At 43.4% G+C, this 26,150-nt stretch overlaps 2 protein-coding genes across 12 annotated transcripts in view; one reads left to right on the top strand and one right to left on the bottom strand.

Moving 5' to 3' along the window:
* The window catches only part of SLC11A2 (solute carrier family 11 member 2), a 44,403-nt gene extending 27,826 nt beyond the window's left edge, over positions 1 to 16,577 (bottom strand). For 3 of the 8 annotated variants that reach the window (XR_012078344.1, XM_031682993.2, XM_072972796.1), the window contains exons 1-3: positions 16,404 to 16,577; positions 4,820 to 4,902; positions 3,618 to 3,767 (exon numbers count right to left, since the gene is read on the bottom strand). Coding sequence is in view for 4 of the 8 variants with exons in the window: in XM_031682993.2 (XP_031538853.2) it covers positions 3,618 to 3,663 (46 nt within the window). In the remaining 4 variants the exon portion in view is untranslated. Of the gene's footprint in view, positions 1 to 2,282; positions 2,427 to 3,602; positions 3,768 to 4,819; positions 4,903 to 16,210; positions 16,341 to 16,403 lie in introns of those variants that run through there. The other 5 variants (XM_031682994.2, XM_072972794.1, XM_072972795.1 and 2 more) reach the window with 5 other exon arrangements.
* A 20-nt stretch (positions 16,578 to 16,597) lies between these two features.
* LETMD1 (LETM1 domain containing 1) lies at positions 16,598 to 24,477 on the top strand. 4 transcript variants are annotated; one of them, XM_031683001.2, is made up of 9 exons: positions 16,598 to 16,731; positions 17,503 to 17,654; positions 19,231 to 19,346; positions 19,936 to 20,018; positions 21,337 to 21,523; positions 21,647 to 21,748; positions 21,854 to 22,006; positions 22,438 to 22,534; positions 23,467 to 24,477. In XM_031683001.2, the coding sequence occupies exons 2-9, from the start codon at positions 17,648 to 17,650 to the stop codon at positions 23,535 to 23,537; spliced, it is 816 nt and encodes a 271-aa protein (XP_031538861.1). In that variant the 5' UTR covers positions 16,598 to 16,731; positions 17,503 to 17,647; the 3' UTR covers positions 23,538 to 24,477. The 4 variants fall into 4 exon arrangements, with proteins under 4 accessions (XP_031538861.1, XP_006203039.1, XP_072828902.1 ...); XM_006202977.4 differs by having other exon boundaries at positions 16,724 to 16,918; XM_072972801.1 differs by lacking the exon at positions 16,598 to 16,731 and adding an exon at positions 16,744 to 16,918 and having other exon boundaries at positions 19,231 to 19,394.
* Positions 24,478 to 26,150: the final 1,673 nt, after the last annotated feature.

Here is a 26,150-nt window from a genome sequence, read left to right as displayed (position 1 = left end):
GCTGCTTTATAGATCCGAGTCTCTCACCTCTAACATTCACTTCACTGAATTAAAACTGAATGGAAGCTGCTTAGTACCTCTGCGTATTCCAAGGGATCACCACTGATTTCCTAACAGTTGAGTAAGATTGGACTCATGTCAGACTTCCCCATTCATTAACAAGAAGTGCTGCCAGGCTGCCCAGAAATTCCCCACCCCAGTCCCTCAGCCATTCCGGAAACATGAGAAACCAAGTATACTGCAATCGTGGCCTTTTTGGTACTGCATCCAAAATAAACTGTGCCAAGGACAAGACTGTTGTGAACAAAAATACTGCAAACATATCTCTAAACAAAAAATGCTGAAACCAAGTCAGCAGCAGCTGCCGCCACCCCCCCAGTGAGGACAGGCCTGTAGCCCAGCCTCTGCAGCCATTTACAATGGTGCACTCTGAGCAGACTTACAATAATAAAGGACAAAATAATGGCCCTAGATAGCTAGATGCTTGTCAAAGGAATTAATTCAATGAGCCCAAATGTTTGCTTCCTCCCATACACAGAAAAGCACAACTTTAACTTGAGATGCCTGGTTTTCTTTAGGTAACAAGTAATCTTTTATTGTTCCAACTACCTGGTATTTGTTGTTAAGCTCCTATATATCCTAGCTCCTCCCCTACCTCTTCGGAGCAGTCCCTCAGAGCCATCAGAGGGGCTGCCATCCCAGCTCGAGTCCTCCCGTCAAATAAAACATTACTCTCAACTTTTAGGCTGCGCATTTATTTCAGTCGACACTGTCAATGAAATATTCTACAATGAACAACTAAACAGCCAAAGGTTTCACTAACCCAACACTGCTATCATGGACAGACCCAGTACTGTATAGAGAAAGCTTCCAATAAACAACCAGGAGAAAGCCTCTAGTCTCAGGTAATTATACCGTACCCTCAAGATCAACATTAATGACGTGGATGGAAAACACAGGCCTAAGGGTTCATTGACAATAGGCTCACAGGATTCTGAGCAAAGGATAATGTCAGACTGCTTATAGCCTGGAATCTTTACCGGAAAAGAAGGCACATGCAGGTAATAATAACAAAAACATCTACCTGCCAGAATTGTTCTAAGCACTTTAAGTGTATTAACTCATTTAATACTCACCACCAACTCTTAAAGACTGATAATATAAATCCCCATTTTAAATATGTGGAAACAGAAGAACAAAGAGTTTAAGCAACTTACTCCAAAGTTTAAAAAGCCAAGAAGTGGTGCAAACTAGCCAGGGTTCAGACTCCACAGGAATCAAAGGAGAAACAAGTGTCCCCTGGTTTCACCAATATTCACTAGAATTATGGCCAGCAAAAGTTTCTGGAAACGTGTCTCCCCTTGCCTCTTCTTCCATGTAATTTTTGCTTTTCACTTTAAAGAGATGTTACATTCCCTTAACTTTATAACGCTTCTTAGAAAGCAATGGACAACATGAGAATATCTTCATTTTACACACAGGAAAACTCAAGCCCTGGTTCCTCAACTTCTCCCCTAATGATGCTCTTTGAAATAGTCTGATATATGAGGGGGACTTGGGGAAACCAAGTTAAGAAGTATCCAAAGGCGGAACATCAAAAAAGTAAGCATAGTTTTTAAAGTAGGGACATATGAAACGGAACAGCTGGAGAGCAGCCACTCCACTCACATCCCGTGTGCAATAATGCCCCCTACGAAAGTACCTAGACCTTGGAAGCTGCACAAACAACCCTAAAACCAATATACACACAAGTACTCAGCGGCCTGCCCCAGCCCTTCACACGAAGGCGCTCCTTGGACGTCGACTGCACTAAAATGAATTCTTTTGTTGAAGTGGGGCGGCGGGAGGCCGAGGGAGCAGAGGGGGCGCCAGGGCTCCACAGATAAGAAAATGGCCTCAGGGACCTTGCCCTGTGCCCGTCGGCCTCTTCCCCGTCTTGAAGCAGGGTCAGCACCGGGCCCGGCAAGGCGGCAGGTCCGGCCGGGGATTCAGCCATTTCTCTTAGGCCGTGGCTGGGAAGGGACGAGTTCCCTGCGATCTCTGGCGTTGGCTCCCCGCCCCCCGCTCCCAGCGCCCTCCTCTCGGTCTTCCTTCGAATACTGCGGCTCCATCTGGACCCCGCACCCAGGCCCTCCCTGCCCGCACCGCCCGTCACAGCCCCGCTCCGCGCTCCGCGTGCCCTATCCTGGTCCCGGCGCCTGCTCCCAGGGCTGTCCTCGAGCCGCCCGGCACCCGGGGAAAGCCGGTCGCCCGCGTGACCCCTGACCTGGACTGCTGCCCACCTTACCGGCTCCGCCACCACCTGACAGACAGCCCTGGCGCCCGCGGGTCCATATCTCTGGAGCCAGCGCCACGCCGGCGTACCCCTACACGCTCTACGATTGGCCGATGGGAACGCAGTCGCACATTCCTATTGGCTGGATCCCTCATAGTCTGCTTAGAGGCCCGCGCACGCGGCAGGCTGACGGCGAATCCCGAGGCTCCGCCCACCCAGGGTCAGGCTGGAGGCGGGGCCACGGCGGCGGGGGCGGGAGCGGTCTCCTGCAGAGCTAGTGTTCGCGCGAGTCCAACTCACAGTGTGGATTTGGAGGCTCCCAGCCCTGCTGGTAGCCTGTTATATTTCGCCGCAGCTTCACGTTAGGTACTGGAAATCAAGACCATTTCTTCTGAGATACGGCTCTGCGAGATAAAGTTCCAACCTATAGCCACTTGGCAAGACCATTTCTTCTCGTCCCCAGAGCCATATCATAGTATCTGCTGCCACACCAAGAGCACCCCACACATGGGAGGAACCGCGAAACATCAGCTAGTGCAGCCAGTTCGACTGCATTAGCTGCCCTACTCCCAAGCCTCAGTAATGAATCGTTCTCCTCCCTCCTACCCAGCTGCCTCGCTTCTTCCCCTAAGCTTTATTTTCCCCCAACCCAGAAGCAATCCCACACGATTCCCAGCCTCAACCTCACACCCCAGAGTCATCTCTCTGAAGATGACCAGACTAGTGGCGCTTTAGAGGAGAGAAAGTAGTGTGACAAACCACCCTAATAGTCTATAATGTCATTTAAAGCTACTAGAACCGTAGACACCCCCGCTCTCCCTCCCCCCAGCCCCTGTATAACTTACATTAAAGATAACCAAGCTTATCTAACCAAGGCATAGGCCTAGAGGGGAAAAGGATAAACTCTTACAACTTCTTTCTTCATGTAAAAACTGCTAGCAGGAAATTTTATTAGTTGATAAAAGAGTCCAAGAGAGGAAGAAAGGAGAGTAAACTGCAAAAAGGAAAATCCAAATAAAGTACAAAGTAAAAACAAATTCAGGGACCCAAAAAACTGGGCCGAGCGTCATCAGTTATCTGGTACAGGCTGGTTTCCATACAGAATTTCTCCTGGAGAGAAAAGAAAATGGACAAATTAGCTCTGAGAAACTCTCTACAATATATCTGGGGAGTTTCAGAAAGGCTTGATGAAGTCCCTCCAGACCAGAACCTTTCCTTTAGGAACTTCTGCTGCAACTAGGGAAAAAAAAAAAATGGCTGGAGCTATTCTTGTGGGTGTTCCAAGTCTGCTCAGGTGGGCAACTTCCCTGGATTGTTGCTTACTTACGTGCTGGCTACTTACTTAGCTCACAGTGTGGAGCTGCCTCCTTCTTAAGCTGTTTCTTCATTGTGCAGGCTGAGTTTGACTTTTCCAAGTGCCAGCTCCCGTCTGCTGCCTCTATATATGCAGACCAGTGCGCCTCCCTCGGTTAGATAAGGGCACCTTAGGCTGCTGTGGGCAACACATCGTTAAAGACACCGCATGGAATTTCAAGAAGCAAACCACACCTTTCAAAGCATAATCAGATTTCATCTTTGACCTGCCATGAAAGGAGAAGTGTTGTATATCTGCCACTCCTGGATATTAATGAACAATGAATTGCATTTGAAAACTTTTATTCTCCAATTTCATCTCTGTCTCATTTGGCAGCAGCTGGAGTGCCAGTGGTTGAAAGGGGTGGAGTAAAAGGAATTGCTTTCCTTCAGGATGCCACTCCTCTTGGAGTGAAGCTGGTTCGGGCACTTGTACAGAGCTACATGTACATTAGGACTCTGCTCTCCTGAGACGTAACTGAAACCAATTAACCCCAAGCCAGACAGTCCACAAAGTATTTTCCACATAGGGACGTGCAGCACCAATGCAATTATAAGGAGTCTTGGAGCGTGGGCGAAAATGCCACCTGGTCCATCCCTTCGGATCTGAAGGAACCGCCAGCATCAGCTTGGTCAATCAGTGACCCACAGATGGACAACAAAGTCATACCAACCCAGGACTTGGTGCCTCGTGGCAAAGGGGAAAAAAAAAAACACCTGAGACTGCAAAAGAAGAAAGAAAAACAAAATCAGAACAAGCCAGGATTTCTCAATGTGGGAGGAGAGGAACTGGAAAAAAAAAAATGAGGAAAATTTGCTTCAGGCAAATATAGTTTAGTAGGCCAGCTGGAGAGGTAAAGCTGGAAAGGAGAGGCACTGGAGTGGGGTAAGGAGACTGGAAGAAGACCTTGCTGCCTTTAGAAAGTTTCCTGGTAGTTTTAAGGGAAATCTGCTTAGTGACATAAAAACATGCAAATGAGTGTGACAGAAATAAATCCCTTAAAATGGAAAAGAAATAAAAGCAGTAATCAATTCATATCAGCCTTCTAGCAAGTGACCCTCATTCCTACATGGAACAGCCATAGATTCTGTAGGAGGAATTACAGATCTTCTTCACTACCCAAGATAAAGGTCTCTTTACCTCACGGTGTCCCCAAGCATTGAAAGTCATCTCATTACAACGTGTCCTACCTTCTTGTCCTTGTTCAGTGGCAGACAAGTTCCCTTAAGCAAAATTGTCTTAGATTGGATTGGGCTCCAAATTGTCCCCCTTCCTGGGAAAACAGAAGAAAATAAGAAATAAGAAATCACCTGTGGACTAACCTGTTGCAGGAAAAGGCCCTATTTTAGTGGAGGAATTCCAGAATAGGAATGGATTTCACAGTGAGACTTGACCACAGCCCCGCTGTTTCCTTAGCTCAGCAGCTGATCCCAACACACACACTCCTTGCCTTCTAGGTCTCCAGTTCTCACTGACAGTAACTGACAACATTAATAGAATTCTTATTATGTATGAAACACCATATTTAACACAATACAAACATGAAGTAATCCTCACAATAAATTTGTGTGGCAGGAGTATTATCTTTATTTTGCATATTAGAAACCTGAGTCTGAGAGAGGTTAAGTAACTTGCCAAAGGACACACAGTAATTTAGTGATAGAGCCAGGCTCCGAACACAAATATGTTAGAGCCAAGAACCAGCACTCTAACTAGCATACCATAACGCCTCCATCTTGTACACTGAAAACAATTCCCTTCCATTCAAACCTTTAGTTAAAAAAATTATCTCTTTTATAAAATCCAATTAATGTAAATTCACTGAAGATTCCACATTACCACAAAAGCCAACTCATTTCTGTATAGATGTTAATATGTACCTGTATCATGTGTGCTCCTTATTTAAATAGACTTATCCTTCCATGTTCACCTCCTACCCACTCTTCAAGTGTTCTTTTTCATGCTTTTGTTTTTCCCTGAAACAACTGCCTAAAATTAATTCCTCCCACCCTTTCCCTTCTGTTGGAGGACCCAAGGGAATGCAAAGTGCCCACAAACGAGATGAAAAATGAAGCCGGCAGCTCCGTATACTCAATAGATTGGTTTATTATAGGGTAACTTATTCACAGGATGGGATCAAGATCAAGTGGACAATGATCCAGAAGCATTCACAGCTGCACTCTGCACCGCTGAGGGGCCGCTGGGACAATTTTACAGTTAACCCAGGGTATGGTGGTACATGCTTGGAAACAGGACGTGCATTCCTAAGTGAAGATTCATGAACAAGTCTTGGCACCTGGAGTACATCAGTGAAGATTATCATCATTGTTTGGTGACTAATAGAGCATAGGGGCTACCTGGTCCTAATGATTATTAAACAATATCTATTAATTACAAAACCCTTGGCAACAGAGAAGTGATTCACTGCCCAGTACAGTCCTGGGTAGAGTCAGTGGAAAGACAGAAGAAACTATAAGGGCCCAAGGTGGTGTCAGTTATGCTAACAGCCATACACCTTCCTTACCTGGAAAACTAATGTTATTGTTATTGTTATTGTTATTGTTATTGTTATTGTTATTGTTATTGTTATAGGTTCCATTAAAATATCCTCCTCTGTGATGCATTCCCTGACTCCTCCAGGCATTTATCCCTATACTCCATCTCCTACCCAAACACTCTATTCTAGCACTAACTCATTCTGTATATATTTATTGAGAATCAACTATGTACCAGCAGAGTGCTAGGTGGTACAAATACAAACACAAAGAAGATAAGTACAACCCCTTACAGGGTTTGATTTTGTGCTTTTTTTCTTCTACTAAAATGTGAGCTGCTTAATAGGGGTGATTATCTTATCTTTGTACACCTGGTGATGACAAAGGCCAAATATATAGGAGGTGTTCCATAAATGCATTATCCCATTTTTTAATATGCTATGGCTGTCTGGCAATGAAGAATAATAATTAGGCTATGAATGTTTCTATTTATGTATCTGTTTCCAAAGTTGAGTCTTATCTCTCCAAAAAAAATTCCTCCCTTGACTCTGCTAGCCATAAGCTATTCCTGTGATAAACGCTGGAATGCACAGGCAGGATCCCCTTTGAGAATGAAGGACTCACTGTCCCCGCTGTCAGGAGTGGGAGTGTTGCTGGCAGATTACCCCTAGCCATCATGTCATGCCCCTTTCTCAGGCAGCCCACATCAAATGACTGATCTGTGTGAGAGTAAAAGATTCACCCCTTTAACCCCAACTCCAAAGGGTGGCTGAGCCTTTATCATGCATCACAGTTTGAATTCCTTCTGTACAGACTTGCTTCCTTCCCTTCCTGTAGTGTCTGTCCCAAGATCACTTCCTAATAAACCTACCACCTCCATTACAGAGTCGGCTTCCCGTCTTACTTTCTCCTGTAACCCAAAATGAATGTCTCTGAAAAAGTAGTCTGCACTCCACTGCATTCTTTACACTTGTTTTGTTTGTTTGTTTGTTTGTTTGTTTTTTCTAGCTTTTGTGATCCACCCTGGAAATTACTTTCCTGCTAGCTAAATGAGATTGCCATCAGCCAAATACAGTCAGAACCTACTAACTCTTCAAGTTTCTCCATATTTGAAATGTGACACCACTCCTCTTACTGGCTTTCATCACACTGTGCTTTCTGGGTCCTTCTGTTCAAATCGATCTTTCTGTGCTATCTTCAGCTGGGACATTTATTCCTCCTACTCCTTAAATGTAGGCATTCCTTAGGGTTACTCCTTAGTCCTAATCTAATTCTATACAATCTCTCTGCAATTCCAGTGCAGTAATACTGGAGACCCACGCAGCATTAGAGACATTCATGGGACAGGTCAGAGTAACAAAAAGAACAGCCTCTTAAGGGTAAAACAGACCTGGATTCCAGGTCAAGCCAACTGGGAAACTGTTGGTAAATTATTAAATCTCTGTGTCTCATTTCTTTATCTGAAGTGCGCACAGTATCAACCTCATAAGAGGCTCCCTGTATTTTTTGTCCCCCCAGTACACCAGTGTTCTCTCTTACTCCCTGTCTTTTCACATATCATGTCTATGCTGGGACATTCTTGTTCTGCCATCTAGCTAACTCCTACTCACCACTGATGTCTCACTTCAGATGTTCCTTCCTCCACAAACCCCTCTGTGATCCCAGTATCTGAGTGAGGTGTGTCTTCTGTGTAATCCTATGACACCCTCTTCCCCCCTTTCCCATAGCACTATCCCATGGAATTGCTTTTTCTGTTTATTTGTCTGTAAGCCTTGTTGAGGGTCAGGACGTTGTCCCGTTCACCGTTGTGTCCTCAAGGAGGACTCCAAGGCTGATGGCATCCCATCATAGCCCCAGCACCATTTCACCTTCCTGCTGATGATTCCCAGAGGCTACTCTGTGCAGCCTCTCTCCCGGAGCCACACCTGCCTTTCTGTCTCTGTCGCTGGATATTCAGCTGGAAAGTCAACATTGCTGTATCTCCGACTATCCTCCTCTCTACTCAAACCATCTTGTTCTTATAATTTCCCTCACTTTGTAGTTTCTGGGACTTGAAAACTGGAATTCCTCAGGAATTCCTCACCCTCCCTCTCGTCAAATAATGCCCATGACTAGAGCCTATTTGCATAAGGTCAGTTGTCTTCTTCTATTTCAGCTGCCACCTTCCTGCTTGGGCCTCCATTGCTCTGCCCTCAACAACCTCAAAATCCCCCTGATCTGATGACTGGATAAAGAAGTTGTGGTATATTTATACAATGGAATACTACTCTGCCATAAAAAAGAATAAAATAATGCTATTCGCAGCAACATGGATGGACCTAGAGATCATCACTCTAAGTGAAGTAAGCCAGAAAGAGAAAGAAAAATACCATATATCACTCATATGTGGAATCTAAAAAAAAAAGAAAAAAAGGACACTGTGAACTCACCTACAAAACAGAAACAGACTTAGTAAACAATCTTATGGTTACCAGGGAAAGGGGATGGGAAGGGATAAATTTGGGAGTTTGAGATTTGTGAATGTTAACCACTATAAATAAAAATTGATTTTTAAAAAGTTTCTTCTGTATAGTGCAGGGAACTCTGTTCAATATCTTGTAATGACCTTTTATGAAAATGAATATATGTATGTATATGCATGACTGGGACATTGTGCTGTACACCAGAAATTGACACATTGTAATTGACTGTACTTCAATTTTAAAAAATCCCCCTGATTAATAAGATCATTTCTCTTCCCCCCTTAGAAACTTCCAAAGGCTCCCTACTGCCTAGAGTAAAGGAGGAGTGGAAAGGAGCTCACATTAATTAAGTGCCACGTGGAGGATGCTTTACCCACAATATCAGTTTTAAATACAGAAGAGGCTTTGATCTGACATTCAGGTTTCCTCACACCATGGTTCCAGCCTTCCTCTTACCTCATCTTCTACCTCTCTACCATGCAAACCCTTTATTCCAGTTGAATTTCTTACTCTCTACATCCTTAACTCACCCTGCCTTTGCCTGACCCTGTGCCTTGACTCCTGCTGTCACCTCCATCTGCACTTCAGGTATTGAAATCCTGCTAATTTTTTAAGACCTAACTCAAATGCCACCCACTCCTTAAAACCTTTCCTGATTCTCATGGGATGTGACCTCTTCTGTTCCTGAATCTTTATGCTTTTTTTTTGGCTCATATTTTTCCTTTCATTAATTATTTGAGTTTATTCTCTAATTTCTGCCACTAGATTGTGAGCTTCATAAAGACAGCTGTACATTATTTTTATATCATTCACTGCACCTAGCACATCATTATTACCCAATAAACATTTGAAACATTGAACTTTAGCTTGAGTTTGACTTTACATATATGTGACCTGTAATAGTGCTTTTCAAATTGGGTCTCAACACATTATCAGATTATGAAATCAATTTATTGTATCTCCATCAGAATTTTTAAAAAATTGAATAGGAAATATCAGGGAATGTCACAAGTACTGAGTAGGTATTGTCTTGTAAAACTTTATGTTAATAATGTGTATGTTGTGTGTGTGTGTGTGTGTGTGTGTACTGGGTTGGTGTAAAATATATTTCTTACTGTAACAGTCAAAAAAGGTGAAAAAACACCACTGAAATATATATGCATCATTTCAATCAGCTGATTACAAGCTCCTTCACGAAAGAAAGCAGATCTGGCAAACTCTGACCTTGCAATCAGTGAGAGTCAATACTCTACTCTGAGCCCCACTCATTCTATGGGGCTGCCCTAGGGATTCACAGACTCAAGGCAAAGAGCAAGGTCTTGTCTTTAAGACAGCATCTCATCTGTTAAGAGAGGCAAAAAAAAATTTATGAAGAAACTCAACAAATACTTAAGAAAGCAGCTGAAGAGCCATAGAGGAGGACTTGGATTTAGAGCCAGAGACCTACTTGGAGTTCTCGCTCTGCTATGTGTGATGTTGGATAAATTGCTTGGCTTCTCTGAGCTTCTGTTTAACCAGCTAAAAGAATAACCTATACCCTACCTCACATACTTGTGTTAAAATTAAGTGATACATATATACAAGATTATTTTGTAAGCTATAAAAATATTCAGAAGTTTAAGGTTAAAAACCTGCAGGTGTCATTCAGTAAACAAGTAAAAATGGATGTAGGTAAATTATACAGCTAAATGTGCATTAGGCATAATTTTTATTTTGTTTTTTGATTACTAGTGATAGAAACCCAATCCAGACTGGTTGTGCTCAAAGAGAATTGAACCATTCACATAACCCAATGGTACAGCTGGCTTTGGGCAGGGCTAGACCTGGGGACTCAGATGACATCAACCAAGCTGCTGTCCTCCTGTCTTTCTTTCTAACTCTCACTCTGGGCTCTACTTCAGTCACAGCGTGGTTTTCTTCTGACACAAGTGCTACCTGCTCGGTGGGACAATAGCCACCATGTGCTCTGGGCTGATGTAATCATCGCCCATCCAGCTAGATGCAGGCTGAATATCTTCTTCCCCATCATTCCAGAAACTCTCAGGGAGGGTTCTGTCTGAAACCTAGCTTGGGTTATGAGCCAAGTCTCAAAACACCAACAGTAGCCAAGGACACAAGTTGGCCCTTGGAGTTAGGGGGTGGATCACCTGGATTGAAAAAGAGGTTGGTGGGGAGTCTTCTTAAGGAGTAAGGTCAGAGATTCAGGATGACCTAGTTTCTAAAGCTGAATAGGATTAGTTTAGAAAGACATCTTGGTCTCTTCTGTTTAATGTCGTCATATAACATTAGAGTAAGGACACACACACACACACACACGTTATTCCATCTCATCTCATTCATTTAACACAGTATTGAGGACCTACTATGTGCCAAGTAAAGATTTACAAAGTTCCTGCCCTCAGAGAACTTACATTCTGTTGGGGGTACAAATAATAAACGAGTCGGTAAGTATATATCAGGGAGTGATAAGTTCTAGAAAAAAAAATAAATGTAAAGAGCTAGGTAAGGAGCAACAAGAGCCAGAGGTGGGAGATAGAGACTATTTCAGAAGGGATGGTTAGGCAAGACCTCACTTTGAAGGATAAATTTACTTTTTATTTTTTATTTTTGAAGGGTAAATCTGATTGAAGTGAGAGAGCAAGTCACAGGAATCTGAGGGAAAACTTCCAGGCAGAGGGAAAAGCAAATGCAAAGACCCTGAGAAAGGACCAATGGCGTCCCCCTGAGCAATACCTGCATATTTGGTAACATACATATTTGCATGTGTATGTGAACATATTAATCCTTTATTTTCCTACATTAGAGCATCTGACAATGATATTATGACAGTGATTTTATGAGAGGGATATTAAACTGCAAAATCCTTGAAGTCTTTCTAATATTGATTCAACTAGGTAAGCCATTTATAATTCTTGCTGAAGGTGCAAAAGTGCCTACACTGAGAGTACCTGGAGGTAGGCGCTTCCTTTTCCCCACAGAAACTGAACCCAGGAGCAGCTCAGTAGATAGAGCGGGCAGAAAAATGAGTCGTGTGCGACAGTGAATATCAAGACTGATGGTAGAGCTCGCGGGTGACCCTACCAAAGCTGGGTAGGGAGAACTTCCCTCCAGGAACGTCCTTACCTCTGTCCTTTTGCTCTAATTGCTGTGGACGTGCCAGGCAGCACAACGTGGCTCCTGAGGGTGGTTCCTACTGATGCTGGGTAAAGGTCCCCTCATTCAGAGCCAACGACTAACACAAAGTAAAAATTCCTCTGATCTTAAGCCTTAGCAAGGGTTACGTTGCCTGGAAAAGGGAAAGCTTCGGGTGGGGCACGTGTGTGGAGGCCAGAAGGGAGTAGAAGTCAGAAGGCAAGAGACTTGCCCTCCCTCACTGGTCAGTAAGTTTCCCTGAACTTGGAACTCCTATTACCAATCTCTTCACCCAGCGATGCTCTTATCCTTGAATTGCACTGACTTCTGACATGTTTAATGTTAATTGTTTACTGTCCACAGTAGCTAGATTGGTCTACCTTTTTTTATTGTCATATAGATATGTCTTTTGCTCATCTGTTTATATTAATTTTCATAGAGTCTGAATTCTTAGACCATGTTCATGGGCAATACATTCTAAATTTAGTTTAGTGTCTACCTTAATTGCTCATTGCAAGTGGGTACTGATAAAGGCTTTTTGATGATGATTATGACTGCAACGATTACACTAGAAATCAAAGGCTACTTCTTGTAATTTTAGAAGACTGCTCCTCTGGAAATGCTAACCTCCTCTTTTACGAGTCTTCTCTCACAAACTGCTTTCAGCTGGGCTTGCCTGAAACCTTCTAGTTTCATGGTCGGGAGAGCTGGGTTCTGCATTAGATTCACCAACAACTTCTTTCTGAGTCTATGTGCTTCAGTTTCACAATCTTCTAGTACAAGACAGAATAAGCTCACAGGGCTGGCAGGTAGGGAAGAGAGGTAGCATAGGAAAGTAGGTGTGCAAGGACTTTAAAAGTAGGACATTAGGATCCTGTCACAAGTCTACACCTCCTTTCCCTCTGAGACACTCTTCTTTCTCCCCACAAGCATAATTCTTCCGGGAGGCTCAGGGTGCTGGTGTGAAGGATGAAGTACCACCCTTGTGTATCATTTTCTGCAGAGACTCCTCCCAACAATTCCTTTCACCTCATCTTTTCCAGTTGCTTGTTCTTTACAGGCCTTCAAAGAGCTACTTTTTCAAGCCTGGGGCCTCATTTATATTCCCATTCTGTTATTTTGAAGAGAAACACTTGCAGGGAGGAGATACCTAGAATGCCAAAGATTTCTCGTTAGAGAGAAACATCATGAAGAATCAAATGGTGAGCCCCAGAAGTTTCAGAAGACAGAAAAGGAATAGGCAAAAATAAACTCCAGGTGAATGAAAGACCGAAAGTTGTAAAACAAAACATAACAACACCGCCAAATCATCTGAAAAAAATATAGAATAGCTGTATGATCTTAAGACAGAATTTCTTAAATCACATTATGAAACATCAGAGGTCATAATTGGCAATTTTGATAAAGCTGACTATAACAGATATTAAAAACTCTTACAGAAGAGACATCTTAAGGTTAAAATACAAGCGACAAGGAGACAGGAAGAAGAAATCTGCAGCATACGTGTACATCAGGAAAAGATGGGTGTCTGTGAAGGACTCCTACAAATCAACAATACTAGTAATAATAAAGAAGAAGATAAACAACTCAATAGACAAAAGGTATGAATAGACAAGTTCCAGAAGAAGAAATCCAAATAACCAGTAATACATATAAAAACCTACTCTACCTCTCTAATAATTGGGAACTTGCGAAGTAAACTGATGAGGGACTGTGAAAACTTTTTTTTTTTTTAAGTGGAGGTACGAGGGATTGAATCCAGGACCTTGTACATGCTAAGCACACACTCCACCACTGAGCTATACCTTCCCCGCTCGTCATTTTATTGTCAGCTTGCCCAATTTGCAGATCGTGTCATCCTCACGTATATCTAGATTGTTTGAGGACAGTTATTTTTTCCTTTTTAATTCATGCTATACTTGCATATTCCTAATATCCACAATATAACCTCTTCCTGTTGCTTTTTAAAAGGCTTATTAGCAACAATATCTAACACTTAAAACCGTGAGGTCCTCAACCCAGAATAAGTCACTAAATCAGTGTTAAAATTTTTTGGTCTCTTTTTTTCTCTTTAAGTGATTCCATCCAGTGACCTCCATAAGCTTTCAGAACTAGCATAGATTTTTTTTTTTAAGAATTAGCATCAGTTGAGGTTATCTCAGGCTACATCTTCCCTAAATAGCATTTTGATTTAAAACAAAGTATCTTCTATTAAAAAATCATCAAAAAAATCAGACAGCAAGGACTGTCTGTCTCCTATAATGGGAGACTTTGTAAGAACACAAAATATAAGGCAACTTCCTTTCTGAGGAATTATTTTGACAGAAAAAACTATTACCTTACATTCAAGTATGTAAGGCACTTGTTACTTAATAAATATTTAATGAGCACTGCTTGTGTGGCAGGCACTGTGCTAGGAACTGGAAATACAGTGAGTTTAGACTCTCACAAGGAAGACAGTCGTTAAATGTATAACGCCACAGCTAACTCATTATGATCATTTAAGTATTATGAATGGTAAGTATGGTTAGCTACAAGATGATTAACAGGGGAGCCTAAGTCTGGGAGGTTAAGAGTTTCCTGTAATCGTGCTGTTTAGGTACAGTGCAGCACTAATTCACGTGCCCAGTCGGTCTGTGTTTAAATCCTGATTCAAACCTTGAATAGGTTATTTAACCTCACTTTCCTCATTTATAAAGTGGAGCTAACAACAGCATCTGCCTTATGAAGTTTAAATGAGGATTAAATCAGTTAATACATATAAAGCACAGAGAACAATGATGGTGTATAGCATCTGCTCAATAAAGGTTACCTATTATTATCATTTCAGCTGGAACCCGACAGACAAGATGAAGGGAAGAAGGAAAGAAGAAAGTTCAAGCCTAGAACAAAATGTGCAAAAGCCAGAGGCACAGGGGCATAAAGTTGTTTGGCCCATCCTAGAACTGAAAGGCCAGTGTTTCTTAGCATAGAAAGCTAAGCGGAAAGAGATACCATGAGATATGAGATGAGGCTGGGAAGGTAGGTCGGGTTAAGGAGTCTGAACTTTACCCTAGGAGTCAGACGCAACTTGAAAGATTTTACAGAAGGGAGTGATAAGCTTAGACTTGCAACTTCAAAAGCTTTCTCCGGCTACAGCATGGAGAACTGGTTGGAGGGAGGCCAAAACAGATGAAAGGGAAACCAGTAAGGAAGCTACTCTGGTAATCTAGATTAGAGGCTGCAATATAGACTAGGGTAGTGGCACAGAAGAGAGAAGGAAGCTGGATGATTGAAGAAACAGAAGACAGAACCAACAAGACTTAGTGTATGTACATTAAGGTGAATGGCATGGAGAGCCACTAAACAGTAAACAAATATTCGAGGAAGGAGTGAATGAATTCCTGTGTTTGTGCCATATTGTTTTACTACATGAAATGCCTTCTCTCTACTCCATCCTTCCAGGTAAAATTCCTCCCCATTTCCTAAAAGGTGTCTCTGATTAATCTTGTCCTGTTCTTTCTAGGAGAGTTCTAGAATTTAGAGCTGAACTTTTTTTTTTTTTTGGCGGGTGGGGTGGGGTGGGGGAGAGGTAATTAGGTGTATTTATTTACTTATTTTAATGGCGGTACTGGGGATTGAACCTATGCTAAGCACGTGCTCTACCACTGAGCTATACCCTCCCCCTAGAGCTGAACATTCTTGAGAGGCAAAGAGGACTATGTTGAGAGGGCTTAGAAATTGCCTGAAGGTGAAGTTCATATTTTAGTCACCTTTTTATCCCATGCACCCCATCTACCTAACACTTGTAGAGGTCCACCCACTGACAGAACTTTTTCTCTGACTATATGAGTGATACAATCGTAAACAACTTACACTAATATAAAGCTCTGTGACCCATAAAGCGTTTTACAGACGTGGGAGCCTTCACAACCATTTTCTTCTCGGATCTCCAAGAGCCTTCATAAAATAAGTATTATTGTAGAGGCAGTAAACTCAGAACTAAAATGACAACTCTCACACACACACTGAAGGAAACGGTAGGGCTCAGATTTGAACCTAGATCCCCTGGTTTCAAATGGGATGCTCTTTTTACCACTCCTCATGGAAGATGAATATTCATATGTAGTCAAGAGGACTGTTAAATCTTGTAAGCAGCTTAGTACCACTTCTGGGAATCCTTCCCAGTCTCGGGCATTAATTAATTTACTGAAACGTGTTTATTGAGCAACAACTAGGCGCCCGATACGACACCTAGTGTTGGGGGTGAGGTACAGCAATGAATAAGACAAGAAGGAGCTTCCCAGTCTAGTCAATGCCGGCCAAACAAGGAAACGACTGTATAATAAACGACGTAAGGGTTAAGTGCTACGAAGAAAATACACAGGGTGATGGGAGAAAACGTATGTCCTTCTGGTCAGAGAAAGCCTCTCAGAAAAGTGACATTAAGGTTGAGATCCTAGCATGGTCTTCAGGAAGTGCTTAACAAAAAACATTTTTCCCACAGACCTACTTTGAAAAACGCCAACAAACGGAAAGCGCGGACTTCGTCTACACAGGGGCCGCTCCCAGGCCTCCCACCTTCCCCGTCGGACCGTGAGTGGCAATGGACAGTTCCCGGCCTGGCCAGGCTCCAGCGCTAGAGGGCGCCGCGGGTCCTCCCAGCCCCCAGGAGGCGCCGTGGCCTCGGGCTCTGCCTAACTGACCTCTGGCATCTGCAGCGCCAAGGCTCCGAAACCCAGCGGAGGGACAGAGGGCGAGGGCGGCGCTAGGAAGCCCGGAGGCCCTAGGGCATCGCGAAGGGTCACGAGGCCCTCAAAGAGAGGACGTCTCAGGATCACAAACCCGACCAGGGCAGATACACCCTCGCTCCCTGGGACATAGCCTTTAAACCAGGAAGTACTGGTGGCGTCCAATCCTGGCCCTTCTTCCGCACTTAGCCTCAGCGTCCCTTCCACTCCCGGGCGGCGCGAGGCGGACGGTCTTTGGTTACCAGTCAGCTCTTAGGAAAGACGCATGCGTGATCTAAAGAACGTGAGATACGGGGAACTTTGACCCAAAGACGACCCCTTCTCGTCTCCCCCTCCCTCGCTGTGAAGATGGCGCTCTCCAGAGTGTGCTGGGCTCGGGCTGCTTTGTGGGGTTCGGCCGTGCTCCCTGGACCTTATGCCGCTCGGAGGCTGCAATTTGTCCGCTCTGGCCTGGCCTGGGGGGCCCCTCGGTGAGGGACCTGGAGAGAGAAAAGCATTTTGACGTTCAGGGCCTTCTAGTGTCTCAATCTTGTTTGCATGCTGTCTCTTAATTCTCAGGCTTCCACGCCCGGCCCCTGGATTTTTATTCTTCCGTTCAGAATTGGCATCCGGATCCCTGCTAGAGACCGGGCTTTCCGACCCTCTCAATTTTCAGTTCCCCATGTTGTCTGAATTCCTCACGTTGTCTGAATTCCTCACCCGTCCTGAGCTCATGTTTCAGCCTCCCTTTTTCGGCTCAGATTTTCCCGTTTTACCGCTGCTTACCTGGATCTCACTTCCCCGGCGTTAGCCTGCGGCTCAAATTGTCCCTCAGGCCTTCCGCCGTCACCAGACTCAGCATTCCCCTACTTTCCTTCTTGCCTGGCCTCTCATCTGCCTTACCTGTTTTTCTCAGTCTGATTGCTTATCTCTCCTTGATAGAAAGGTCTTCCTTGGATTTCAAAAGTTTCAGGTCTTAGCATACATTCTCTGAGGCAGCTGTTTTACATTATGGACCCCAGACGTGACAGGGCTTCCGGGACTGATTACCAGATAGTCTCTTTGATCTTTATAGGTCTTCAAAGCTTCACCTTTCTCCAAAGGCAGATGTGAAGAACTTGATCTCTTACGTGGTGACCAAGACAAAAGTGATTAATGGGAAATACCATCGTTTCTTGGGTCGTCATTTCCCCCGCTTCTATGTCCTGTATACAATCTTCATGAAAGGTAAAAACAAACTTAAAATAAAAATCCATTGAATCAGCTCTTGGGCCATGCCAGAGAGTTAAAATAAGTTAGCTCATTTGCAGGTTCTGCTCTAGGGGTGTGAGCTGGGATGTCTTCTGTTTCATAAATGCTTGAGTGTTAAACTATTTCTTGGAAGTTAGGACTTCTTGTGGATGTTTCTAGAAAGGTATTAAGAGAAATGACCTCTGACAACACCTAGGAGGAATATAGATATTTTTGCACTTTTTGTAACCACACATTTGACTACACTAGACATGCTTTGTCTTGCGCAAGAGCAGGGATCTATGGCTGCACAGACCTGCCCTGTGATTTATCAGTTGACTTGGCCCATAAGAAAATGTGGTCTAATGCTTGTCACAGATCTCTCCTAGGTAGCATGTTGTGGAACTAGCACTATAGGTACTTGGTTTCTGAATGTTTTGGTTCAAATCAGACTCTGCTAGTTACTAGGAGATGGTGTAGTGTCAGGTGTCCACTCTGGAGTCAGAATGCCTGGGTTCAAATCCTAGCTTGTTATTAGCTGTATGGTGGGACTAGTTACTTAACCTCTCCTTTGCTTTTCTCATCTGTAAAATGGGGGTAGTAATAGAACCTACCTGTTGACTACATGGTTATGAAGATTAAATAAATCAATACATGTAAAGTCCTTAGGGCTTGATTCATAGTAAGTGCTCAGTAAGTGTAGCTGTAACTATTATTATACTTTATATGTTTATCATAACACCAGTTATAGTAAACTACCACATTGTTAGTTCTGAATATTATGATTATTAGTAGCTTTGTGGACTTGCAGAATCTGTGAAGTGGGCATAAGGACAGCTGCTTTGTCTGCTCCCAGGTTTATAACTAGAATCGAATGAAAAAAGAGTCTGAAAGCATTTTGGTTGTTTGTTTTTAAGCCTTTATTATGGAATATTTTCAACATACACAGAAGTACAATAACAGAATGAAATTCCATATTCTCAACCTCACTTCAACAGTTATTGACTCATGGCTGTCGGTCTTATTTCATTTATACACTTGCCTTCTCCTGTGTTATTTTGAAGCCAACCTAAACATACCATTTCATTCATAAACATGAAAGCATTTTTAAAAACTGAAGTCCTAGGTCAATGTAAGAATTTTCTTGTAATGAAAAGAAAAATGCAGTCTTAGAAATATGTTGAATTCTGGTAATTACAAAAGTGTTCTAGAACTGAGATAAGCTAATATGGGGCTGGAGTTAATTAAGCAAGACTTCCTGAGGTTAAGGAGCTTTGGATTTTTGTTTTAAAAGGGAGTAAATAAGAAACCAGAAGAGGGAGACCGTTCCATAGTAGGTCACAGAAGGCGAACTTGGCTGGAAGAGAGGTGATGTGCTTGTGGGGGAGGGGGAGGATACAAAAAGAAATATAGGTCGACCTCACGAGTGTTTCAAGTGACCTAGTTTAAAGGTGTGACTTAGAGTGGTGTTTGGGAGGGATTAGTATGTGTTTCGTGGGTGAACATGGAGTAAAAAGCTGTGGTAATCAAACTGGGGTAACATCACACTCTGTCCTCTACTTTAATGAGGCAGGATTGCAGATGTTATGGGCTGATGCCAAAAAGGCTAGAAGGATAAAGACAAATATGTGGAAGCACAATATAAAGTTTCATCAACTTTCATACCGGGAGATGGAGCATTTGCGACAGGTATGGGCCGGGAGCAGATGTCCAGAAGTTCATGGTGAGGGAATTCAAGTTAACCCAGATCTCAGGTTTCTTTCTTTCCCATTTTCTTCACCACTGACCAAGCTCTTGCCCCTTGCCGTGAGATCACATTATTTGTCAGAATCAGGTTCGTTCAGAGTTGGGGCCCTCCATAGCAGAGCTCCATAGAGTTTCTGGCATGCTTTTTGAATAAAAGTTGTAAACAGTAAAATCCAGTTCATTTCTGAAGATATAAAAATCTGCAAGGAAGGCTACAAACAGCAGCAGGAAAGTAGTATCTGGCGGTGACTTGATGGTAGTTTTGAAGCTGAGAGTAAGGACCTAAGACCTATTCTGCAGATCCGGAAGAATTCACTGAGAGATTTGGTATAATGTCAGGCCTATTTGGGATACAAAAGTGAGCAAATCAGGGCTTCTGTCCTCAAAGAACTTACCAACTAGAGGTGGACAGAAATAACCTTGATCCTGATCTGGGCTATGATAGAAGTTTACTACACAGTGGGGTGGAGGGATTGTCCATTGTATTAAGAACTTACATGGGTTAAAACTGCATCTGTTTATTTCTGCTTAGTTCCGTCGAGACGTCACCAAGTGTCTTTTCCTAGGTATTATTTCCATTCCACCCTTTGCCAACTACCTGGTCTTCTTGCTAATGTGAGTACAGAGTTCTATCACCCCAGCATATTGAAGATATATAGATTTTTAAAAATTACAAGCCAAGAACTTTCCATTTCAGAAGCTAGGCAGAGGTTATCAAGCCTCCTGCTCCCATCTTCTCATTAGTCCGAGGTTCATAAAAGCCACCAGGGTTACTCGGATAGCTGTGGGTGTAGGTGGCCTGGACTCTCCCTTAGCTGCCCCTGTGTGATGTGAAATAAGATAATGACCATCATTGTCATTCCTAGAAGCAGTAACCGACTCTCTGAGAGGCATAGCAATTTCGGACAGGTTTTTTTTTCTTCAGGAGAGAAATGTATTTCATATTCTGATAATATAAATCTTTATTACTTTACATTATATCCAGAGAAGACATTTTTAAACTATGACCTTGCATGTTGTTCTAGTTATCTACTACTGTATAACAAACAACCTCACAGCTTAATAGCTTAAAACGACCACCATTTTCATGATTTTAAGGGTCAGGAATTTGGGCAGGGCTCAGGTGGGTGAATGATTTTTCTCTTCCATGTGATGTTGACAGAAGTCCCTCGTTGATACTTAGCTGGTGAATGGACCAGTCTGGACAGTCTAAGGTCACTCTTAACGTCTGGTGCCTTAGCAGAGATGGCTTTGGAAGATGGGAACTGTCAACTAGAATGCCTACATGTGGCCTCTTTGGTGGCTTCAGGGTAGTGAGACTTCTTCAATGGCAGCTCAGGGCTCCAAGAATGAGTGTTTCAGCAAATACAAATCCGCATGGCCTCTTCTAACCTAGCCTTGGAAAAAAGTCACAAATACTGACTTCTGCTCTATTCTATTGGTTGTCAGTCACCCAGATTTTAAAAAAGCAGGAGACATAGACCTCACTTCTCAATAAGAGGAATGCCAGGGAATTTGTGACCATGTTATAAAACCACCACATGAGTAGAGAAATGAATTAGAGAAATTCCGTTTTGTATATACTTAGGGACTGTGCTACAGTTTGAGGTTGTCAGCATCACATCCAGTATCCAGCTCTGTCCAAAATATGTTCTTTACATGCTTTAGTTCAAAAGGAGACATGTATCTCATTGCTGCGTGCAAGGCTATTCCACTGTTGCTTCCTTTTCACATAACCTGAGTAATGCTGCTTGAAATTGTGCTTCGGTGTATCTTTAAACTTTGGTCTGAAACTCACAGGAAAGAACAGTAAGGTAGGGAATTAGTGTCTCCATCTCTCTTTCCTAGCATTCATGTCTGCTTAATGCTTTCTTAGCTTACATTGAAACATGCCAGTTTCAGCAAGTGACTTTGTGATTCCTTTTCTTTCCAGGTACCTGTTTCCTAGGCAACTGCTGATCCGACATTTCTGGACCCCAAAGCAACAAATTGATTTCTTAGATATCTATCATGCTCTCCGGAAGCAGTCCTACCCAGAAATCCTTTGTTATTTAGAAAGGGTTGTCCCTCTCATTTCTGATGCAGGACTCCGGTGGCATATGACAGAGCTGTGCACCAAGGTATTCCTCCCATTACCCCTTCCTGCAAACTAGGAATCTTGTTAGAGCCAGTGTGTACTAAAACTAGGTAAGAGGGCTAGTCAGGACCCTCCTAACATCTACCCATCTCTTACCTCTCCTAAGATGCAACATGGTACCCACCCAGCAGTACATGATATCCTGGCTCTGAGAGAGTGTTTCTCTAACCATCCTCTGGGCATGAATCAACTCCATGCTTTGCAGATGGTGAGCACTTTGAGGCATTCTCTCCTCCACAGCATCACCTCACTGCAGATCTTAACTTGCAGTAACACTGTGTTGACTTTCTCCCCCTGTGTTGTTGTGCTGCAGAAAGCCTTGAGTCGAGCCATGCTTCTCACACCCCATCTGCCTCCTGTCTTGTTGAGACACCGTTTAAAGACTCATACCACTGTGATTCACCAACTGGACAAAGCTTTGGCAAAGCTGGGGATCAGCCAGCTGACTGCTCAGGAGGTGAAGTCGGTAAGGGCTTAACTGCAGTCTCAACCCTCAATCCTTGGTGGGCTTTTGAGCTCAGGCAGCTGGGAGCTTACAGGGAGCTCCTTGTCTTGCTTGTTGTAGCAGAGCCCAGGCTCTTTATCCTCTCACCTCATTTCTGTGTCCTTTTTCTGAGTGAATTTAACTAGTGAGAAGAAATGGCCCACAGTAATTTTGGTTTATTCTTCTGGTCCTGGAAAAACCAAGGACACTGCACTTCAGATCTGCTGTTTTAGATCGTGTAGGCCTTTTTGCTTGTCATCTTGTCCATTGTAGTTCATATTGCCATGGTGAAAGCTTTCTTGTGGGGGTGAGGTTTTTAGCTTAAGAGGGATTTGGGATTATTTGTGGGGTTTTACTTCCTTGGCATACCCTTCTGTGATAATGAAGGATCATTTCTCTTCTGAGTGAAATAGGCTTGTTACCTTCGTGGCCTGAATTCTACCCATATTGCTGAAGAGAGGTGTCGAACTTGGCTGGGAGAATGGCTGCAAATTTCCTGCAGCCTGAAAGGTAAGACAGATCCCAATGGTTATGCCATTAAAATCCAAGTCATTTTCATGTTTTAGTCTAAGATTACTTTGGAGTTAGTAAGTGCTGTGAGACACTTATCTAACATACATGTCCGATTGAAGGGGTGCAAACTCACTTACCTACAGGGACCAGGCAGGAAATGAGGTGGACTGTGTGAGACGAGAGGGAGGACTGGGGATTGTGGGAGCATGAGAGTGCGCCCGCGCTAGTCTGAAGCAGAGTTTCTCAACCTTGGCAGTAGTGATGCTCTGTGTGGGAGGCTGTCCTGTGCATTATAGGATGTTTAGCAATATCCCTGGCCTCTATCCACTAGATGCCAGTAGCACCCCTCACCCAGTTCTGACAGCCAAAAATGTCTCCAGATATTGCCACATGACTCGGAGGGAGGGTGCGAAGCAGAATTGTCCCAGTTGAGAAGCGCTAGTCAAAAGGCATTCAAAACAAAAACACTCAGTTGGTGAAACAAAAAATATCTGGGGGTGGGTGTTAGGCCTGTGGGTCTCCTATTTGGAACCTTTGGCTTGGCCTTGATGTTTTCTAAGCCTCTGAATATCAGGGGGGCCTCCTAATCTGCTTGGGGCTGAGACATGTAGTCCACTGAGGACCAACTTCTACCAGAAAATTCCAAAGAGTGACAGTGGTGTGTAGTACCATTACCATCTCTGAATTTCCTACTCATCACACATGAGAATCAGGAAATGAGGAGGAGTAGATATAAATACACGGTGGAAGGAAAGAAAGCCTATAGGCAGGGACTGGAGCGAAGCAGGGGAACTTTGGGAACAATGGCCCCTTAATGTCACACCTCTCTGCACTTGGCTTCCTGCCTCTGGTATCAAGCCCTGCCTAACAAGATAGCTAGAAGGCAGATTGTTCCCTGGCTAAACCGTTAATGCTGATGGTGTTTTCAGAAGCTGAGCTGTCCCTCTTGCTACACAACGTGGTCCTGCTTTCCACCAACTACATTGGGACAAGTCGCTGAGTGAACACGGAGCGGATGGCATTGTCCTGTAGTCACAGAGCACAGCAGCGTGGGACCAAACAGCACTTGTCAGCAAAGAGTCTGTGTGCACTGTTAGGTGTGTGGGAGGGAGAGGGGCGGGTGCCACAGGCTTCACAGCGCGGTGCCCACGTGGGAGCTGAAACTGAAAGAAAGTCTCTTCCCAGGGTGGCGCACGTGAGGTGTCATCCCAACTTTCTCCGAATTTGCTGGAGCTGGCAGCAGCCTCTGAACTAGGCTTTTACTGTGATGTTTTAAGTTCAGATCCCAGGAAATGAGCTTTTGCTGCAGGTGGGAATCCTCATTTGGTCTAGGACTTACCCACTGCCGTATTTACAGCTGTTTTTGTTCACGACAGTTTCTGGCTGGTGAGGGGAGCAGCACTACTTAAACTGGAGCACTTCCATCATGCATGTGCTCTGGTGCTCCCCTCAACACTTTCCGATATGACCAAAAATAGGGATTTTATTTTTGTTCCCTTCACTGGGCTAACCACGTCCCCCTTTTTCAAATCCTTTAAACATCTTAAGTTTCTGTTTCGTTTTAGGGAATAATTTATGGGTACATCCTAATGGAAAAAAGGAAATACAGGTGCTTCTTGAGCCCTTCCCCAAGTGTTCACAGCCTTCACCCGCCTTGTCTTAATTTCTGGGCAGTGCTCCAGCCCTTGTGGATCTTAAACTCTTTGCTACCTCCACTGTGTTGCAGCAATCCGACTGTAACTGACAGTGGCTGCCTTCTTTGGGCCATGGATCAATCCTGTAAGGTACTAATTACTGCCCAGCCCGGAGACCAGGAGAGGTCTACACTGAGATTGTAAGTTGGGGTCAGCTTTTGTCTATGTATATCAGTGACCTGTAGTAACTTATTGTAAATGCATGGAGCACCGTTTATAAACTCAAGTAAAGACTGCCTGAAACCAGTTGCTGGAAATTACTTATGCATACCCTAATCATTTTACTAAGGCTCCTTTTACAAGACTGAGTGGCATAACCTAACTAATGGGGAGATAATTGGTTGGAATAGAACCTTCTTATGGGATGAGTTACAAGGGAGCTGATTTGAAGTTGATCCTTTTGCTGGATTTTAAGATGGTAACGAGGAATAGAAAATTTCATATTATGTATAAAGTAATGGAACTAAACTGTGGGCCCCAAGAGTAGGGACTGCAGGTGGGAAAAGCTCCAACAGGCCAGGATCAAGTCCTGCTTCAGCTGAAGAGGTCCATAAGGGCATATGATACAAGTCAAGCTCTTGACGCTCCAAAGAGAATGTTCTATTTTCCACCAGAAAACGTTCCTATTGTTAAGATTAATCCTTAACTGACCTAATTAGTTTTATAGACAATGTTAGAGAAAGGAGCATCCTTTCTCTAACAAGTAACTGAATTGTGGTCTGCCAAGATAAAGAATAACACACCATTCTTTTGAATATTTCTTTAATATTACATTTAAATATTCTCTTTAAATACAGCATTAACACAATGTAAAGGACCTAAAAGGCAAAAAAAAATTTTTTTTTCAGAGAACCAGACAAGCTTTGGATTCACATTGAAAATACTACCTGTGTACAGAATGTGAGAAAGGAAATTGGAAAATAATGAGTTGTAATAATGAGTCATTTCTTTCATCAAGGCCTCGACTAAGCAGGACCAAAGCTCTCTGCTTCTGTGATCAGAGGCCTAGATTTTCTAGCAACCATGAGCTATAGTTCTGTCCAACTCGGGTAGCACCAGACTAGGTTGGGACTAGGTTGTAGAAAAGGCCTTTTGCTTGACAAGACAGTAAATGCTAAATGTTAATATTTAGCATTTAGCAGCTTAGGATAGGTGAGTCAGAATCTCAGTCAGTGAAGGGATGGACTTATATTAAGGAACTAGTTTTTCAGAAAAGTTATCTTGGGGGGTTGACAATGAGTTTCATTAGATTCAAATTCTTGGTCTGACCCCAAATGTGTGTCTTACTGAACAGCTGGAGCCCACGTCTCAGCTTAGGCCGGCCTTCCTGAGGAGGGCATGTATAGCGCTTACCCTCCCCTTCCAACACACTTCCAGAGAGATTCTTCTCCATAGAGTCAAATTCCCAGTTACGCTTTAGTCTTATATTTGAGGGAACCACGAAGGTGCGGGAGTGTTGCCCAATTTGGGACAGCATCTGGATCTCAGGTACTTAAGACTCAAATTATTTTGTGAGGCCAGAGGATGGGGAGATAAAGACCTATGACTTAGTAATTCCCCTCCAAATCTAAAACCAGGCAAAAACAGGAACAGACAGGAGAGGCAGAATTAGTTAAAAGGTGTATTGGTGTTAAATACAAGGCCTTTCAGGCTCAGTTTAGCTTTGATAGGTGAAACACTGCTGTGACATACACGGAAGTTGCTTTCAGACACCAGGGCCTTAATGTCCCACAAGAAAAGGCTTCATGAGCAAGTTAGTAGGAACAGTTATCTCCTCCACCAAAATAAAAAAAAAATTTATTTCTGTTTTTTCCTGGTTACTGAACCACACCAAAGTGAAGCGTGGGGAAAGGACGCTAAAGTAGTGTTTTGCTCCCTGCTGCCTCCCTTTTAAAACAGAGGCAAAGATACCTTTGCTG

Source organism: Vicugna pacos, chromosome 12 (assembly GCF_048564905.1).
Source record: "Vicugna pacos chromosome 12, VicPac4, whole genome shotgun sequence".
Taxonomy (NCBI): domain Eukaryota; kingdom Metazoa; phylum Chordata; class Mammalia; order Artiodactyla; family Camelidae; genus Vicugna; species Vicugna pacos.
The sequence above is the reverse complement of the archived record's forward strand: the minus strand, read 5'-3'. Positions and strand labels throughout refer to the sequence as shown.

Excerpts from the sequence above, each read along its gene's own strand:
- LETMD1 (XM_072972801.1), top strand. The coding sequence starts at position 16,797 with ATGGCGCTCTCCAGAGTGTGCTGGGCTCGGGCTGCTTTGTGGGGTTCG. Across the intron at positions 19,395-19,935 it reads TTCATGGTGAGGGAATTCAA|TTCCGTCGAGACGTCACCAA; the intron begins GTTAACCCAGAT and ends ATTTCTGCTTAG. Across the intron at positions 22,007-22,437 it reads CTGCTCAGGAGGTGAAGTCG|GCTTGTTACCTTCGTGGCCT; the intron begins GTAAGGGCTTAA and ends TGAGTGAAATAG.